Source organism: Notolepis coatsorum, assembly GCF_963971535.1.
Source record: "Notolepis coatsorum genome assembly, chromosome: 5".
Classification (NCBI taxonomy): domain Eukaryota; kingdom Metazoa; phylum Chordata; class Actinopteri; order Aulopiformes; family Paralepididae; genus Notolepis; species Notolepis coatsorum.
The window spans coordinates 52,476,817-52,495,709 of record NC_140169.1 but is presented as its reverse complement, the minus strand read 5'-3'; the positions used below and the strand labels follow the sequence as shown (position 1 = coordinate 52,495,709).

General features: G+C 47.4%; 1 protein-coding gene across 1 annotated transcript in view; it reads right to left on the bottom strand.

Annotated features, from left to right (window-relative positions):
• The window catches only part of LOC311228185 (creatine kinase, testis isozyme-like), a gene marked incomplete at its 5' end in the record, with an annotated part of 75,326 nt that overhangs the window by 33,634 nt on the left and 22,799 nt on the right, over nucleotides 1-18,893 (bottom strand). Inside the window, 3 exons of the mRNA XM_084314097.1 lie at nucleotides 11,570-11,759; nucleotides 16,369-16,492; nucleotides 17,666-17,837. Of these exons, the coding sequence (XP_084170223.1) occupies nucleotides 11,570-11,759; nucleotides 16,369-16,492; nucleotides 17,666-17,837 (486 nt within the window). The remainder of the gene's footprint in view (nucleotides 1-11,569; nucleotides 11,760-16,368; nucleotides 16,493-17,665; nucleotides 17,838-18,893) is intronic.

The window sequence follows — 18,893 nt, the reverse complement described above, 5'->3', positions numbered from 1 at the left end:
TACAACAGTAGTATTGGTTATGTATTTGTACCTGTGTTTAAAGGTTACAACAGTAGTATTATGTATGTGTACCTGTGCTTAAAGGTTACAACAGTAGTATTGGTTATGTATTTGTACCTGTGTTTAAAGGTTACAACAGTAGTATTATGTATTTGTACATGTGCCTAAAGGTTACAACAGTAGTATTGGTTATGTATTTGTACCTGTGTTTAAAGGTTACAACAGTAGTATTGGTTATGTATTTGTACCTGTGCTTAAAGGTTACAACAGTAGTATTGGTTATGTATTTGTACCTGTGCTTAAAGGTTACAACAGTAGTATTGATTATGTATTTGTACCTGTGCTTAAAGGTTACAACAGTAGTATTGGTTATGTATTTGTACCTGTGCTTAAAGGTTACAACAGTAGTATTGGTTATGTATTTGTACCTGTGTTTAAAGGTTACAACAGTAGTATTAGTTATGTATTTGTACCTGTGCTTAAAGGTTACAACAGTAGTATTGGTTATGTATTTGTACCTGTGCTTAAAGGTTACAACAGTAGTATTGGTTATGTATTTGTACCTGTGCTTAAAGGTTACAACAGTAGTATTAGTTATGTATTTGTACCTGTGCTTAAAGGTTACAACAGTAGTATTGGTTATGTATTTGTACCTGTGTTTAAAGGTTACAACAGTAGCATTGGTTATGTATTTGTACCTGTGCCTAAAGGTTACAACAGTAGTATTAGTTATGTATTTGTACCTGTGCTTAAAGGTTACAACAGTAGTATTGGTTATGTATTTGTACCTGTGCCTAAAGGTTACAACAGTAGTATTGGTTATGTATTTGTACCTGTGCCTAAAGGTTACAACAGTAGCATTGGTTATGTATTTGTACCTGTGCCTAAAGGTTACAACAGTAGTATTGGTTATGTATTTGTACCTGTGCCTAAAGGTTACAACAGTAGCATTAGTTATGTATTTGTACCTGTGTTTAAAGGTTACAACAGTAGTATTGGTTATGTATTTGTACCTGTGCCTAAAGGTTACAACAGTAGTATTGGTTATGTATTTGTACCTGTGCTTAAAGGTTACAACAGTAGTATTGGTTATGTATTTGTACCTGTGTTTAAAGGTTACAACAGTAGTATTGGTTATGTATTTGTACCTGTGCCTAAAGGTTACAACAGTAGTATTGGTTATGTATTTGTACCTGTGCTTAAAGGTTACAACAGTAGTATTGGTTATGTATTTGTACCTGTGCCTAAAGGTTACAACAGTAGCATTAGTTATGTATTTGTACCTGTGTTTAAAGGTTACAACAGTAGTATTGGTTATGTATTTGTACCTGTGCCTAAAGGTTACAACAGTAGTATTGGTTATGTATTTGTACCTGTGTTTAAAGGTTACAACAGTAGTATTGATTATGTATTTGTACCTGTGCCTAAAGGTTACAACAGTAGTATTGGTTATGTATTTGTACCTGTGCCTAAAGGTTACAACAGTAGCATTGGTTATGTATTTGTACCTGTGCTTAAAGGTTACAACAGTAGTATTGGTTATGTATTTGTACCTGTGCTTAAAGGTTACAACAGTAGTATTGGTTATGTATTTGTACCTGTGCCTAAAGGTTACAACAGTAGTATTGATTATGTATTTGTACCTGTGCTTAAAGGTTACAACAGTAGTATTGATTATGTATTTGTACCTGTGCTTAAAGGTTACAACAGTAGTATTGGTTATGTATTTGTACCTGTGTTTAAAGGTTACAACAGTAGTATTATGTATTTGTACCTGTGCTTAAAGGTTACAACAGTAGTATTGGTTATGTATTTGTACCTGTGTTTAAAGGTTACAACAGTAGTATTATGTATTTGTACATGTGCCTAAAGGTTACAACAGTAGTATTGGTTATGTATTTGTACCTGTGTTTAAAGGTTACAACAGTAGTATTGATTATGTATTTGTACCTGTGCCTAAAGGTTACAACAGTAGTATTGGTTATGTATTTGTACCTGTGTTTAAAGGTTACAACAGTAGTATTGGTTATGTATTTGTACCTGTGTTTAAAGGTTACAACAGTAGTATTATGTATTTGTACCTGTGCTTAAAGGTTACAACAGTAGTAGTATTGGTTATGTATTTGTACCTGTGCCTAAAGGTTACAACAGTAGTATTGGTTATGTATTTGTACCTGTGCCTAAAGGTTACAACAGTAGTATTGGAGGCGGTTAGGTGGTCGAGCGGAGATTGCGTTCGTCACCAGCCCCGGAGCTGTGAGCTTGGTTCGCCTGTTCGAATCCAGCTCACAGCTCCGGGGTTGTCACCAGCTTGGCTGGCCGTCTGCACTGATACAATTGGCTGTATCAGAGGGTGGGAGAAGCTGGCGGGGTGGGTCCGGGTCGTTGTAAACAGCGACTCCTACAGTTCGGTCGGGGCGCCTGCTAAGCGCGGATTGGACGTGAGGGGGATAGTTTGGTCCTCCCACACGCTACGCCCTCTCAATGAGAATCCGCGCTGCCAGGTGAAAAGAAGCGGTGATTGGCTGGACGTGTGTCGGAGGAAGCACGTGGTAGCCTCCACTCTCCCAAATGATCTGACTGTGGGGGGTAAAGCGCAGCGACCAGGAAGGGACTGGGAATTGGCATACGACTAACATTGGGATGGGAGAAAATCGGAGGAAAATGGAGGGGGAAAAAGACAAAAAAAAAAAAAAAAAATAGTATTGGTTATGTATTTGTACCTGTGTTTAAAGGTTACAACAGTAGTATTATGTATTTGTACCTGTGCCTAAAGGTTACAACAGTAGTATTGGTTATGTATTTGTACCTGTGCTTAAAGGTTACAACAGTAGTATTGGTTATGTATTTGTACCTGTGCTTAAAGGTTACAACAGTAGTATTGGTTATGTATTTGTACCTGTGCTTAAAGGTTACAACAGTAGTATTGGTTATGTATTTGTGCCTGTGCTTAAAGGTTACAACAGTAGTATTGGTTATGTATTTGTACCTGTGCCTAAAGGTTACAACAGTAGTATTGGTTATGTATTTGTACCTGTGCCTAAAGGTTACAACAGTAGTATTGGTTATGTATTTGTACCTGTGCCTAAAGGTTACAACAGTAGTATTGATTATGTATTTGTACCTGTGCCTAAAGGTTACAACAGTAGTATTGGTTATGTATTTGTACCTGTGCTTAAAGGTTACAACAGTAGTATTGGTTATGTATTTGTACCTGTGCTTAAAGGTTACAACAGTAGTATTGGTTATGTATTTGTACCTGTGCCTAAAGGTTACAACAGTAGTATTGGTTATGTATTTGTACCTGTGCTTAAAGGTTACAACAGTAGTATTGGTTATGTATTTGTACCTGTGCTTAAAGGTTACAACAGTAGTATTGGTTATGTATTTGTACCTGTGCCTAAAGGTTACAACAGTAGCATTGGTTATGTATTTGTACCTGTGCTTAAAGGTTACAACAGTAGTATTGGTTATGTATTTGTACCTGTGCCTAAAGGTTACAACAGTAGTAGTATTGGTTATGTATTTGTACCTGTGCCTAAAGGTTACAACAGTAGTATTGGTTATGTATTTGTACCTGTGCCTAAAGGTTACAACAGTAGTATTGGTTATGTATTTGTACCTGTGCTTAAAGGTTACAACAGTAGTATTGGTTATGTATTTGTACCTGTGCTTAAAGGTTACAACAGTAGTATTGGTTATGTATTTGTACCTGTGCTTAAAGGTTACAACAGTAGTATTGGTTATGTATTTGTACCTGTGCTTAAAGGTTACAACAGTAGTATTAGTTATGTATTTGTACCTGTGCTTAAAGGTTACAGTAGTAGCATTGGTTATGTATTTGTACCTGTGCCTAAAGGTTACAACAGTAGTATTGGTTATGTATTTGTACCTGTGCTTAAAGGTTACAACAGTAGTATTAGTTATGTATTTGTACCTGTGCTTAAAGGTTACAACAGTAGTATTGGTTATGTATTTGTACCTGTGCTTAAAGGTTACAACAGTAGTAGCATTGGTTATGTATTTGTACCTGTGCCTAAAGGTTACAACAGTAGTATTGGTTATGTATTTGTACCTGTGCCTAAAGGTTACAACAGTAGTATTGGTTATGTATTTGTACCTGTGCTTAAAGGTTACAACAGTAGTATTAGTTATGTATTTGTACCTGTGCCTAAAGGTTACAACAGTAGTATTGGTTATGTATTTGTACCTGTGCCTAAAGGTTACAACAGTAGTATTGGTTATGTATTTGTACCTGTGCCTAAAGGTTACAACAGTAGCATTGGTTATGTATTTGTACCTGTGCCTAAAGGTTACAACTGTGAGGTTTTGTCCGCTGCTCACCAACTTTCTCTGTTTTCTTTAAGCCTACTGTTTAGGAATTCCCTTCTCACTCACTCTCTCTAGCCCCCACCCTCTCGTTCTTTACTCTCGTTTACTCTCAGTGGCCACACCTGGACTACCTGTCATTATGTGTTTGATTGGTCTGGTGCCGAACTCACACTTTTAGTTCGATTATCAATTACCTCTCGCACCTGTGGTGGCAGGCTAATTAGTTCCCCTGTGGGCTTTAAATACCAGGGCTCTTCCCCTCGTTTCGGCGTGGGGTCGTGTTGTAAACATGCCGTATCATATTCTCAAACATCAAGACTCCTTCGGGAGGTCCTCTGTTCTGCCTATGCTGTTTTGATTCTCCGGCGTAGAGATGTTGCTCCAGCCTTCGCCTGCTGTCGCCGTTGCCTGAGGGGGAGACTGGTCTGCGCTCCCTAGACTTCCACGGGAGGCATCCCAGTGATCCACTTCAGACCCCCACGCAGCTATCGACCTGACGCACATCCAGACCAGCGCGCAGACGCGCATCTTCCAGACCTTCGAGCTTGGCACGCTCCTCCGTACCAGCGCACAGACGCGCATCTTCCAGACCTTCGAGCTTGGCACGCTCCTCCGTACCAGCGCACAGACGCGCATCATCCAGACCTTCGAGCTTGGCACGCTCCTCCGTACCAGCGCACAGACGCGCATCTTCCAGACCTTCGAGCTTGGCACGCTCCTCCGTACCAGCGCACAGACGCGCATCTTCCAGACCTTCGAGCTTGGCACGCTCCTCCGTACCAGCGCACAGACGCGCATCTTCCAGACCTTCGAGCTTGGCACGCTCCTCCGTACCAGCGCACAGACGCGCATCTTCCAGACCTTCGAGCTTGGCACGCTCCTCCGTACCAGCGCACAGACGCGCATCATCCAGACCTTCGAGCTTGGCACGCTCCTCCGTACCAGCGCACAGACGCGCATCTTCCAGACCTTCGAGCTTGGCACGCTCCTCCGTACCAGCGCACAGACGCGCATCTTCCAGACCTTCGAGCTTGGCACGCTCCTCCGTACCAGCGCACAGACGCGCATCTTCCAGACCTTCGAGCTTGGCACGCTCCTCCGTACCAGCGCACAGACGCGCATCATCCAGACCTCCAAGCTTGGCACACTCCTCCACGCAGACGCACCCCAGATGCGTCTCTCGGTTCCGGCGCGCACTCCAAGCAGTGGCGCACCACTCTGACCTCGGCTCGGACAGCCGGCTCCCCGGTGGCGACGCCCTCGCCCCGCTGCTGTTCCAGCTCCTTTACGCATTATACGCATTACGTCTGGGTGAGTTTATTTGACTGTCTTGATCATCTCCGTTTTCGTGTGTTTCTTAACACTGAAGATAACCACCTTTTTATCAGACAGTCACTCACCCAGCGTGTGCCTCTGTTTGTTTTCACTGGGATATTATTTTGGACGTTACATCCCCCACTGTGTGTTTGTTCACACCGAAGATAGTATTCACTTTTGGATTGTTTTTGGAACTTTGCTCTTTGTGTATTTTACACGAAGATAGTTTTTACTTTGATATCTTTTGTATTTGGACTAGTCACCTCTCCTGCATCTGCTCTGTTTTCCCCTTTGTACTTTAACCCTCTCCTCTCTCCCTCTCGGCCGCTGTTACCCACCTCGGAGATCTGCCGAGAGAGTTCTGCAGAGCGGCCCTGATGTTTCCCACCAGTCCTCCCAGTCCTCCCTGTCCCCAGCCCGCCTCCGCGGGCCTCTGTCCCTGTTCTCCCCTTTCTAGTCCTCCTCGTCCCCAGCCCGCCTCCGCGGGCCTCTGTCCCTCTGTCACCAGAACCTGGCCCTCTGTTCCCCAGAACCTGTTCCCTATGTCCCCCAGTACCTGTCCCTCTGTCCCTAGTTCTCCCCTCTCTAGTTCCTCCTAGTCCTCCCGTCCGGTCCTCCTAGTTCCTCCCTGTTTCTTCCAACCTTCCCCTAGCGTTCCCTTAGCCTTCCCTTAGTGTTCCCTTAACCTTCCCCTAGCGTTCCCTTAGCCTTCCCTTAGTGTTCCCTTAACCTTCCCCTAGCGTTCCCTTAGCCTTCCCTTAGTGTTCCCTTAACCTTCCCCTAGCGTTCCCTTAGCCTGTTCCTTCCCCTCTTGTTATTTCCAGTATTTTGTGTTTCTCCCTTAAAGGGACAGTGCCGTTTTCCCTTTGTTTCAATAAATGCCCGTTTCTTGGCTTACCCTCATACCTGTCTTGTGTTGTGCGATTGGGGTCGGTTACAAACCATAACAGTACGACCCCACCAAATCGACGACCCCAGCCAGCACAGACGGTGTATGTTGAGTTTGCCTTTTTTTTCTTGTTCCCTCTAGTTCCCCTCTAGCTCCCCTGTTAGCTCCCCTGTTAGCCCTGTTGGCTTCCCTGTTAGCCCAGTTTAGCTCCCCTGTTAGCCTGTTAGCTCCCCTGTTAGCCCTGTTGGCTTCCCTGTTAGCCCTGTTTGACCCCCCTGCAGCTTGTTAGGCCTCTACTACCAGCATGGCCCCTGTCTGCTAGCCTTGCCCCGGCTGCTAGCACAGCCTCTATGTTTATGCAGCCCTTGCTGCTGGCATAGGCCCTGTAGCTAGCCTTGCCCTGGCAGCTAACCCAGTCCCTCAGCAGAGCCCCAGTCTGCTAGCTTAGCCCCGGCTGCTAGCACAGCCTCTATGTTTTATGCAGCCCTTGCTGCTGGCATGGGCCCTGTAGCTAGCCATGCCAGGCAGCTAACCCAATTCCCTCTGCATGGCCCCGGTCTGCTAGCTTGGCCCCTGCTGTTAGCACAGCCTCTATGTTAATGCAGCCTTGCAGCTGGCATAGGCCCTGTAGCTAGCCAGGCCCAAGCAGCTAACCCGGTCCCTCTGCATGGCCTCCACTTTTTTGTGTAGCATCTCACACTGCTAGGACTGCCCCTTCAGCTAGCAGGGTCAGTTTTCTCCCACTGCTAGGACTGCCCTTTCAGCTAGCAAGGTCAGTATTCCCACTGCTAGGACTGCCCTTTCAGCTAGCAAGGTCAGTATTCCCACTGCTAGGACTGCCCTTTCAGCTAGCAAGGTCAGTTTCTCTCCCACTGCTAGGACTGCCCCTTCAGCTAGCATGGTCAGTTTGCTCCCACTGCTAGGACTGCCTTTTCAGCTAGCAAGGTCAGTTTATCCCACTGCTAGGACTGCCCTTTCAGCTGGCAAGGTCAGTATTCCCACTGCTAGGACTGCCCTTTCAGCTAGCAAGGTCAGTTTATCTCACACAGCTAGGACTGTCCTTCCAGCTAGCTTGTTCTCTCATGCTGGTCCAGCCCTGTCTGCCAGCCTAGCTCCGGCAGCTAGCGCAGCCTCTATGTTAATGTAGCAGTACAGCTGGCATAGGCCCTGTAGCTATCAGTGCCTTGGCAGCTACCCTTTCCCCCTGCTAGCCTAGCTCGGCAGCTAGCGCAGCCTCTATGTTGATGTAACAGTACAGCTAGCATAGGCCCTGTAGCTATCAGTGCCTTGGCAGCTGCCCTTTCCCCCTGCTAGCCTAGCTCGGCAGCTAGCGCAGCCTCTATGTTGATGTAGCAGTACAGCTAGCATAGGCCCTGTAGCTATCAGTGCCCTGGCAGCTACCCTTTCCCTCTGCTAGCCTAGCTCCGGCAGCTTGCGCAGCCTCTATGTTGATGTAGCAGTACAGCTAGCATAGGCCCTGTAGCTATCAGTGCCCTGGCAGCTAACCTTCCCTCTGCTAGTCCTTTTCCCGGTGCTACCATGGTTACCCCTCTGCTCCTCTAGTTACCCCTCGGCTCCTCTGGTTACCCCTCTGCTCCTCTAGTTACCCCTCAGCTCCTCTGGTTACCCCTCAGCTCCTCCAGTTGCCCCTCTGCTACCCTAGTTACCCCTCGGCGACCCTGTTTCTTTTGCTAGCCCCACTCTTGTGGTGGCTTCCCCTGCTGGCTTGGCCAGTACCTTTTGTTTTTGCCTTGTTTTGCCCCCTGCCACTCTGTCTGTATTTTTTTTGGGTCGCCGGGTGGCTCCCGTTGAGGGGGGGGTACTGTGAGGTTTTGTCCGCTGCTCACCAACTTTCTCTGTTTTCTTTAAGCCTACTGTTTAGGAATTCCCTTCTCACTCACTCTCTCTAGCCCCCACCCTCTCGTTCTTTACTCTCGTTTACTCTCAGTGGCCACACCTGGACTACCTGTCATTATGTGTTTGATTGGTCTGGTGCCGAACTCACACTTTTAGTTCGATTATCAATTACCTCTCGCACCTGTGGTGGCAGGCTAATTAGTTCCCCTGTGGGCTTTAAATACCAGGGCTCTTCCCCTCGTTTCGGCGTGGGGTCGTGTTGTAAACATGCCGTATCATATTCTCAAACATCAAGACTCCTTCGGGAGGTCCTCTGTTCTGCCTATGCTGTTTTGATTCTCCGGCGTAGAGATGTTGCTCCAGCCTTCGCCTGCTGTCGCCGTTGCCTGAGGGGGAGACTGGTCTGCGCTCCCTAGACTTCCACGGGAGGCATCCCAGTGATCCACTTCAGACCCCCACGCAGCTATCGACCTGACGCACATCCAGACCAGCGCGCAGACGCGCATCTTCCAGGCCTCCGAGCTTGGCACGCTCCTCCGTACCAGCGCACAGACGCGCATCTTCCAGACCTTCGAGCTTGGCACGCTCCTCCGTACCAGCGCACAGACGCGCATCATCCAGACCTTCGAGCTTGGCACGCTCCTCCGTACCAGCGCACAGACGCGCATCTTCCAGACCTTCGAGCTTGGCACGCTCCTCCGTACCAGCGCACAGACGCGCATCTTCCAGACCTTCGAGCTTGGCACGCTCCTCCGTACCAGCGCACAGACGCGCATCTTCCAGACCTTCGAGCTTGGCACGCTCCTCCGTACCAGCGCACAGACGCGCATCTTCCAGACCTTCGAGCTTGGCACGCTCCTCCGTACCAGCGCACAGACGCGCATCATCCAGACCTTCGAGCTTGGCACGCTCCTCCGTACCAGCGCACAGACGCGCATCTTCCAGACCTTCGAGCTTGGCACGCTCCTCCGTACCAGCGCACAGACGCGCATCTTCCAGACCTTCGAGCTTGGCACGCTCCTCCGTACCAGCGCACAGACGCGCATCTTCCAGACCTTCGAGCTTGGCACGCTCCTCCGTACCAGCGCACAGACGCGCATCATCCAGACCTCCAAGCTTGGCACACTCCTCCACGCAGACGCACCCCAGATGCGTCTCTCGGTTCCGGCGCGCACTCCAAGCAGTGGCGCACCACTCTGACCTCGGCTCGGACAGCCGGCTCCCCGGTGGCGACGCCCTCGCCCCGCTGCTGTTCCAGCTCCTTTACGCATTATACGCATTACGTCTGAGTGAGTTTATTTGACTGTCTTGATCATCTCCGTTTTCGTGTGTTTCTTAACACTGAAGATAACCACCTTTTTATCAGACAGTCACTCACCCAGCGTGTGCCTCTGTTTGTTTTCACTGGGATATTATTTTGGACGTTACATCCCCCACTGTGTGTTTGTTCACACCGAAGATAGTATTCACTTTTGGATTGTTTTTGGAACTTTGCTCTTTGTGTATTTTACACGAAGATAGTTTTTACTTTGATAACTTTTGTATTTGGACTAGTCACCTCTCCTGCATCTGCTCTGTTTTCCCCTTTGTACTTTAACCCTCTCCTCTCTCCCTCTCGGCCGCTGTTACCCACCTCGGAGATCTGCCGAGAGAGTTCTGCAGAGCGGCCCTGATGTTTCCCACCAGTCCTCCCAGTCCTCCCTGTCCCCAGCCCGCCTCCGCGGGCCTCTGTCCCTGTTCTCCCCTTTCTAGTCCTCCTCGTCCCCAGCCCGCCTCCGCGGGCCTCTGTCCCTCTGTCACCAGAACCTGGCCCTCTGTTCCCCAGAACCTGTTCCCTATGTCCCCCAGTACCTGTCCCTCTGTCCCTAGTTCTCCCCTCTCTAGTTCCTCCTAGTCCTCCCGTCCGGTCCTCCTAGTTCCTCCCTGTTTCTTCCAACCTTCCCCTAGCGTTCCCTTAGCCTTCCCTTAGTGTTCCCTTAACCTTCCCCTAGCGTTCCCTTAGCCTTCCCTTAGTGTTCCCTTAACCTTCCCCTAGCGTTCCCTTAGCCTTCCCTTAGTGTTCCCTTAACCTTCCCCTAGCGTTCCCTTAGCCTGTTCCTTCCCCTCTTGTTATTTCCAGTATTTTGTGTTTCTCCCTTAAAGGGACAGTGCCGTTTTCCCTTTGTTTCAATAAATGCCCGTTTCTTGGCTTACCCTCATACCTGTCTTGTGTTGTGCGATTGGGGTCGGTTACAAACCATAACAACAACAGTAGTATTGGTTATGTATTTGTACCTGTGCCTAAAGGTTACAACAGTAGCATTGGTTATGTATTTGTACCTGTGCCTAAAGGTTACAACAGTAGCATTGGTTATGTATTTGTACCTGTGCCTAAAGGTTACAACAGTAGTATTGGTTATGTATTTGTACCTGTGCCTAAAGGTTACAACACTAGTATTGGTTATGTATTTGTACCTGTGCTTAAAGGTTACAACAGTAGCATTGGTTATGTATTTGTACCTGTGCCTAAAGGTTACAACAGTAGTATTGGTTATGTATTTGTACCTGTGCCTAAAGGTTACAACAGTAGCATTGGTTATGTATTTGTACCTGTGCCTAAAGGTTACAACAGTAGCATTGGTTATGTATTTGTACCTGTGCTTAAAGGTTACAACAGTAGTATTGGTTATGTATTTGTACCTGTGCCTAAAGGTTACAACAGTAGTATTGGTTATGTATTTGTACCTATGCCTAAAGGTTACAACAGTAGTATTGGTTATGTATTTGTACCTGTGTTTAAAGGTTACAACAGTAGCATTGGTTATGTATTTGTACCTGTGCCTAAAGGTTACAACAGTAGTATTGGTTATGTATTTGTACCTGTGCCTAAAGGTTACAACAGTAGTATTGGTTATGTATTTGTACCTGTGCCTAAAGGTTACAACAGTAGTATTGATTATGTATTTGTACCTGTGCCTAAAGGTTACAACAGTAGTATTGGTTATGTATTTGTACCTGTGCTTAAAGGTTACAACAGTAGTATTGGTTATGTATTTGTACCTGTGTTTAAAGGTTACAACAGTAGTATTGGTTATGTATTTGTACCTGTGCCTAAAGGTTACAACAGTAGTATTGGTTATGTATTTGTACCTGTGCCTAAAGGTTACAACAGTAGCATTGGTTATGTATTTGTACCTGTGCCGCGCTTCTGAAGCCTCAGCCTCTTGAGGATCTCCTCGAACTTCTCGTGCTTGCTGACGCTGGGCAGCTTGACGTGCACTCCGGCGCGCAGCCCGGTGCCCAGGTTGGAGGGGCAGGTGAGGACGTAGCCCAGGTGCTCGTTCCACATGAACTCGTGACCCTTGTCCTTGAACAGGGACTCGATCTGCGCGGGGGGAGGGGGTCAGAACTGTGTTTCAAGTTTCAAGTTTCTTTAATAGTTGTCATACAGAAGTACAGAATACTTTCATACAAAATGCTTCTTACTGTTACGCTCCAGAGACTGTGCTAGACAAGATAGTATCAAATAACATAGTATAGCATGTAATTTAGAAGAAGAAAATGAGGTCACAGTGTTCGGTATAGACATATGTACAATGTTCTGAGTTACCATATAATATACAATACTATGCAGTGTACTAATGTACAGTACTATATAGTGCAAAGCAGAAATGGGATGAGGTACAATTTAGGTACAATTTACAGTAAGGTGTACGAGTTGTAGTGCAATCCTTCATCAATAAATATAAAGTGTGGGGAGTGGGTGCTACAGTGTGTTTGTTTAAAGTGGGTGTGTGCTATAAAGTGTGTGGAGTGGGTGCTACAGTGTGTTTGTTTAAAGTGAGTGTGTGCGTGTGGATGTGTGTGCTATGTGCGTTTGGTGGTTGTTGTTGTGTAGTGTTCATTGTTCGTTTAGCAGCCTGATGGCCTGGGGATAGAAGCTTCTTCTGAGTCTTTCTGTGCTTGCCTTGAGACTCCGGTATCGCTTGCCTGACCGCAGCAGTTCAAAGAGGCCGTTGTTCGGGTGACTGGAGTCTTTAATGATTCTCTTAGCCTTGCCCTTGCAACGCTTGTTGTAAATGTTCTGGAGGGTGGGGAGCCCCCCTCCAATTGTGCGTTCGGCTGAACGTGTCACTCTTTGTAGTCTGCTTCGGTCTTGTGCAGTGCTATTCCCAAACCAGGAGGTGATGTTGCCAGTCAAGATGCTCTCTATTGTACATGAGTAGAAGTTCTTAAGGATCTTCTCACTGACTTGGAACTTCCTTAGGCGCCTGAGGAAGTAGAGGCGTTGTCGTGCCTTCTTCACAACACTGTCAATGTGTGTGGTCCATGTCAAGTCCTCGGATATGTAGGCTCCGAGGTACTTAAAGCTGTTGACTCTCTCAACCGGTGCCCCGTCGATGCTGAGGGGGCTGTAGTCCTTGACCCCCGACCTCCTGAAGTCCACAATCATCTCCTTTGTTTTGCTGACGTTCAGGGAGAGGCTGTTTTCCTGGCACCATCCCGCCAGGACCTTGACCTCTTCCAGGTAGGCCCTCTCGTCGTTGGCAGAGATCAGGCCCACCACCACTGTGTCGTCAGCAAATTTGATGATTGTATTGCTACTCCGCTGAGCCACACAGTCGTGTGTGTACAGGGAGTAGAGGAGGGGACTCAGAACACAGCCCTGGGGGGCCCCTATGTTGAGGGTGATGGCTGAGGAGGTGCAGTTGCCTGCTCTCACCACCTGGGGTCTGCCAGTCAGGAAGTCCAAGACCCACTGGCAGAGGTCATAGTTCAAGCCCAGGTCCCTGAGCTTGGCTATGCGTATGGAGGGGTCTATGGTATTGAATGCCGAGCTGTAGTCGATGAATAGCATTCTCACATAGTTCCCCTGCCTCTTGTCCAGGTGTGATGCTGCTGTGTGCAGCACATGGGCTATGGCGTCCTCCGTGGACCTGTTGGGGCGGTATGCAAATTGCAGGGGGTCCATGTTGATTGGGAGGGAGGAGCAGATGTAGCCCTTTACTAGCTTCTCAAAGCACTTCATGGCTATGGAGGTGAGAGCTACAGGGCGTTAGTCGTTGAGGCAAGCAGGCTTGGATTTTTTGGGTACAGGGATAATAGTGGACTTCTTCAGGCAGGTGGGGATGACAGCCTGTTCTAAGGACAGGTTAAATATGTCAGTGAATACTGGTGCCAGTTGGTCGGCACAGACTTTTAGGACGCGGCCGGGGATGCCGTCCGGACCTGCTGCCTTCCTGATATTCACTTTTTTAAAGGTCCGCCTCACCTCATGCTCTGTTACCCTGAACACTGCGTCTCCATCAGCAGCCGACCCCCCCCCCCCCATTGCCGTGGCTTGTGGGCTGGTGTTGTTATTACCAGCATCAAACCTCGCATAGAAGGTATTGAGGTCATTTGCTAAGGAGATGTCACTGTTCAGTTTGAGGGAGGCGCTTGTAGTCTGTCATCGTTTTGAGCCCCTGCCACATAGCTCTAGAGTCAGCCTGTTCAAACTGGAGTTCAATTTTATCCTTGTAGCGTCGTTTGGCCTGTCACTGTCCTCCTTACGTTGTATCGCGCCACCTTGTGGTCATTCATGTTGCCTGCCACTAGGCCGTCGTTGTATGCTTTGGTGCGCGCTCTCAGAGCTTCACGGACGGATTTGTCTACCCAGGGTTTTTGATTTGGGTAAACTCTCATTTTGGTAGTGGGGATTGTTTCTTCCACCATAGTACGAACATAGTCCAGCACTGTCTCCGTGTAGACATGAATGTTATCTGTGTCGCGGAACACGCTCCAGTCTGTGCAGTCAAACGCAGCCTGTAGCGTCTCCTCTGACGTCAAATCCCATTTCTGCACCTCTCGCGAGACTACGGGAGTGCTTTTGATTCTTTGTTTGTACTTTGGTGAAAGGAAAATGGACGCGTGATCTGATTTACCAAAGCCACTAGCAGAATGAGCCTTGTATCCACCTTTGAATTGCGTGTAACAGTGATCTAGGATGTTACCGCCTCTGGTGTTACAAGTCACATGCTGATAGAAGTCAGGTAATACCTTTCTCAGATTGGCGCTATTGAAATCACCCACAACTATGATGGCGGCATTAACGTTCGCTGCCTGGAGTTTGTTTACCTCGTCGTGAAGCCTGGAGAGCGCGGCACTATTGCTGGCTTGCGGTGGAATATACACTCCTACAAGGATGATCGCCGTTAACTCCCTCGGGAGGAAGAAAGGACGACACTTGATGGTTATATATTCCAGGTCTGGGCAACAGTGGTTCGATAATTCCTTCACGTTAGCTGGATCGCTCCAATTGTTGTTAAACATGAAGGCAATACCTCCTCCACGTTGTTTGCCGGACAATGCTGATCTGTCCTTGCGGTGGATGAAGAAGTGTTCGGCCGGTTTTATGGCGTGGTCTGGGACGTCCGGCGTCAGCCACGTCTCGGTGAAGCAGAGAACGTTACAATCTCTAACGTCTCTTTGGTATTGAATCCTTGCTCGGATGTCATCCAGTTTATTGTCAATTGATTGTACATTGGCTAGCAATATACTGGGTAGTGGTGTTCGGTGTCTTCTGGATCTCAGCCTGTTACGGATCCCAGCTCTCTTCCCTTGCCGCCTGGTGATTCCTTTGTTCCTGGGATCAGGATCTGGTCCCATTGTTCTGAGAATTTCCAAAGGCCATTGCTGCGGTTCGGAAAGCTGATTCAGGGAGTAATCCAATCGGTAAGTTTCCCGTAATCCGATGTCTATAAGTGACTGACGGTCATACACATTAAATGCACCTACTGTTGGTACAGACAAAACTCTTAAAACTATAAATATTAACAAAAGTAAGCACAATCTCGACGGAGCGAACAGACAGGCGACCGGGCATAGCGGCGCCATCTGTGGTTAGTAACAAAGCATGGATTGATTTGAATTAATGATTTTATTTCTGTTTTTTTTTTACATAGGATAGTAGTAGAACTTCCAAAAAAAATATGTGTAAGCAGTACCTTGGTGAGGCCTGTATGGTGTCAGTCAGGGTGTAAACAGTACCTTGGTGAGGCCTGTATGGTGTCAGTCAGGGTGTAAACAGTACCTTGGTGAGGCCTGTATGGTGTCAGTCAGGGTGTAAACAGTACCTTGGTGAGGCCTGTATGGTGTCAGTCAGGGTGTAAACAGTACCTTGGTGAGGCCTGTATGGTGTCAGTCAGGGTGTAAACAGTACCTTGGTGAGGCCTGTATGGTGTCAGTCAGGGTGTAAACAGTACCTTGGTGAGGCCTGTATGGTGTCAGGGTGTAAACAGTACCTTGGTGAGGCCTGTATGGTGTCAGTCAGGGTGTAAACAGTACCTTGGTGAGGCCTGTATGGTGTCAGTCAGGGTGTAAGCAGTACCTTGGTGAGGCCTGTATGGTGTCAGGGTGTAAACAGTACCTTGGTGAGGCCTGTATGGTGTCAGTCAGGGTGTAAACAGTACCTTGGTGAGGCCTGTGTGGTGTCAGTCAGGGTGTAAACAGTACCTTGGTGAGGCCTGTATGGTGTCAGTCAGGGTGTAAACAGTACCTTGGTGAGGCCTGTATGGTGTCAGTCAGGGTGTAAACAGTACCTTGGTGAGGCCTGTATGGTGTCAGGGTGTAAACAGTACCTTGGTGAGGCCTGTATGGTGTCAGTCAGGGTGTAAACAGTACCTTGGTGAGGCCTGTATGGTGTCAGTCAGGGTGTAAACAGTACCTTGGTGAGGCCTGTATGGTGTCAGTCAGGGTGTAAACAGTACCTTGGTGAGGCCTGTATGGTGTCAGGGTGTAAACAGTACCTTGGTGAGGCCTGTATGGTGTCAGTCAGGGTGTAAACAGTACCTTGGTGAGGCCTGTATGGTGTCAGGGTGTAAACAGTACCTTGGTGAGGCCTGTATGGTGTCAGGGTGTAAACAGTACCTTGGTGAGGCCTGTATGGTGTCAGTCAGGGTGTAAACAGTACCTTGGTGAGGCCTGTATGGTGTCAGTCAGGGTGTAAACAGTACCTTGGTGAGGCCGGTGCAGAAGCGATTGAACACCTCCTTCATGTTGCCTCCCTTCTGCATGGAGATCACACGCAGGTGGTCCTCCTCGTTCACCCACACCAGGAAGGTCTTGTTGTCGTTGTGCCTGACGGAGGAGGAGGAGGAGGAGGAGGAGGAGGAGGAGGAGGAGGAGCACCGTCTATTACCAAGTCACCAATGTTGCCAACACTAGGTGGTGCTGTCTGACTTCTTGTGTATATATTAGGGATGTTCGATATTGGCTTCTTTACCGATATCCGATATACCGATATCCCCCCCCCAAAAAACTGAATCATTTCAGGTAATTAACATTACATTCAATATATGAATTGAAAATGTGGGACCCTGATGTAAACAAGACAAACGTCTTTCTCTGGTTTGCATCCCCTTAACAATTGTGTGTATTGAGCCGTATTGTATTGTACCCATTCTGCAATCTGTTAAATAAAGTTTTCATTCATTCATTCATTCACATATCTCTTGTCGTGGAATTAACACAACATTATGCATACTTTTGACAATAAATAAAACAATAATTTGTTCTTACTTGCTTGCCTGGGTAAATAAAGGTTAAATAAAAAAAATAAAAAATTAAACCGATACCGATAATTTCCGATATTACATTTTAATGCCAATATCGTCCGATAATATCGGACATCCCTACTTTGTACTTTTGCATTCTGTCTTGCATAAGTGTCAAGAATAGATGATTATGTTTGGCACTGTGCTGTGTGTATGTGCATGTTATGTTTCATTTCTACGTGTATGTATTTTGCACTCTTTATGCTGTGTGTCCTGTGCATGTTGTGTGGCATTTTACGTGTTGTGTATATTTTGAACTCTTCCACTGTTTGTATTTCATGTGTTTTGGATAAGACTACAGATGGAAATTAGCTTCTGCTAAATCTGGTGCAAACATATTTTCATGTAACAATGATTAGTGATTAATGCACATTGTCTATAAATTTTTTTTAATAATTCTTTTTAATTACTCTGTCGAAACAGCCACCTCTTCCTCAAAGAACCAGTTTCGTCTTAGTTGACCAAGACTTTGTTGATTAGGCTTTTTTTATGCGTTTTCCTCCCACCTCTAGTAAGCACTATGTTTTAAAATGATGCACACAGCTTTTTTCCATAAAAAGGAGGTTTTTAAGGCACCGACACAGAGGGAAGTTCTGAGGTGGTCAGGGAGTAGTTCTGAGGTGGTCAGGGGGCGGGTCTGAGGTGGTCAGGGGGCGGGTCTGAGGTGGTCAGCTGGTCGGGGGGGCAGTGGACTCACCAGATGCCCCTGCCGTCGGGCCAGTCGCGGGCCATGCCGGACGCCAGCAGCAGTGGAGACACGGGCTTGTCGAACAGGAAGTGGTCATCGATCAGCTTGTTCTGTTCCTCATCCGTCATGTTCTTCAGGGCGTAGTACGTGCCTTTCAGGTCGCCGTCCAGGGAGTCTAGACCTGCCAAGCACACGGTCAGGTGTTAGTGAGTCTAGACCTGCCAAGCACACGGTCAGGTGTTAGTGAGTCTAGACCTGCCAAGCACACGGTCAGGTGTTAGTGAGTCTAGACCTGCCAAGCACACGGTCAGGTGTTAGTGAGTCTAGACCTGCCAAGCACACGGTCAGGTGTTAGTGAGTCTAGACCTGCCAAGCACACGGTCAGGTGTTAGTGAGTCTAGACCTGCCAAGCACACGGTCAGGTGTTAGTGAGTCTAGACCTGCCAAGCACACGGTCAGGTGTTAGTGAGTCTAGACCTGCCAAGCACACGGTCAGGTGTTAGTGAGTCTAGACCTGCCAAGCACACGGTCAGGTGTTAGTGAGTCTAGACCTGCCAAGCACACGGTCAGGTGTTAGTGAGTCTAGACCTGCCAAGCACACGGTCAGGTGTTAGTGAGTCTAGACCTGCCAAGCACACGGTCAGGTGTTAGTGAGTCTAGACCTGCCAAGCACACCAGTTTTATTTCAAACCTTTATTTAAACTCGAAAAGGCAACTGAGGTTTCCCTCATTTACAGTCACGTCGAGTTACATACAGACATTAGCAAAGAAAAAGGCAATCATAACAATAAGACAAGTAAGGATAACAATCAACTAAAACACGTATAACTTGATTGACTCGCCCCCCCCCCCACCGCAGCCAACGGTAAACAGCACACACACAGTCCACACACACAGCTTCGATTGCGGGAGAAAGAAATATCAGATTAACGCAAGATTGGATATATAGTGTTCTTACCTTGTCTCTGATGTAATGCAAGAAAAATAATCCAATTATCTGATCGCCATTCCAAATGCTGCTCGCGGAGGTCCGTCCCACGTTGTCCGGCATTGCATATGAAGGGGGGGGGGGGGGGGACCAGCCTTGCAGATGTATCGTTGTAAACGCTCGTCCTGCCGGAGTATTTAAACCGCCCGCACGGCTCAGATCGGCCCAGAAAATAAACGACATCATTCCTAATGGAGTGCAATACCGGCTGGAAGGCGTAGGCGGCGGTATTTGCCCTTTTGCGAGCTC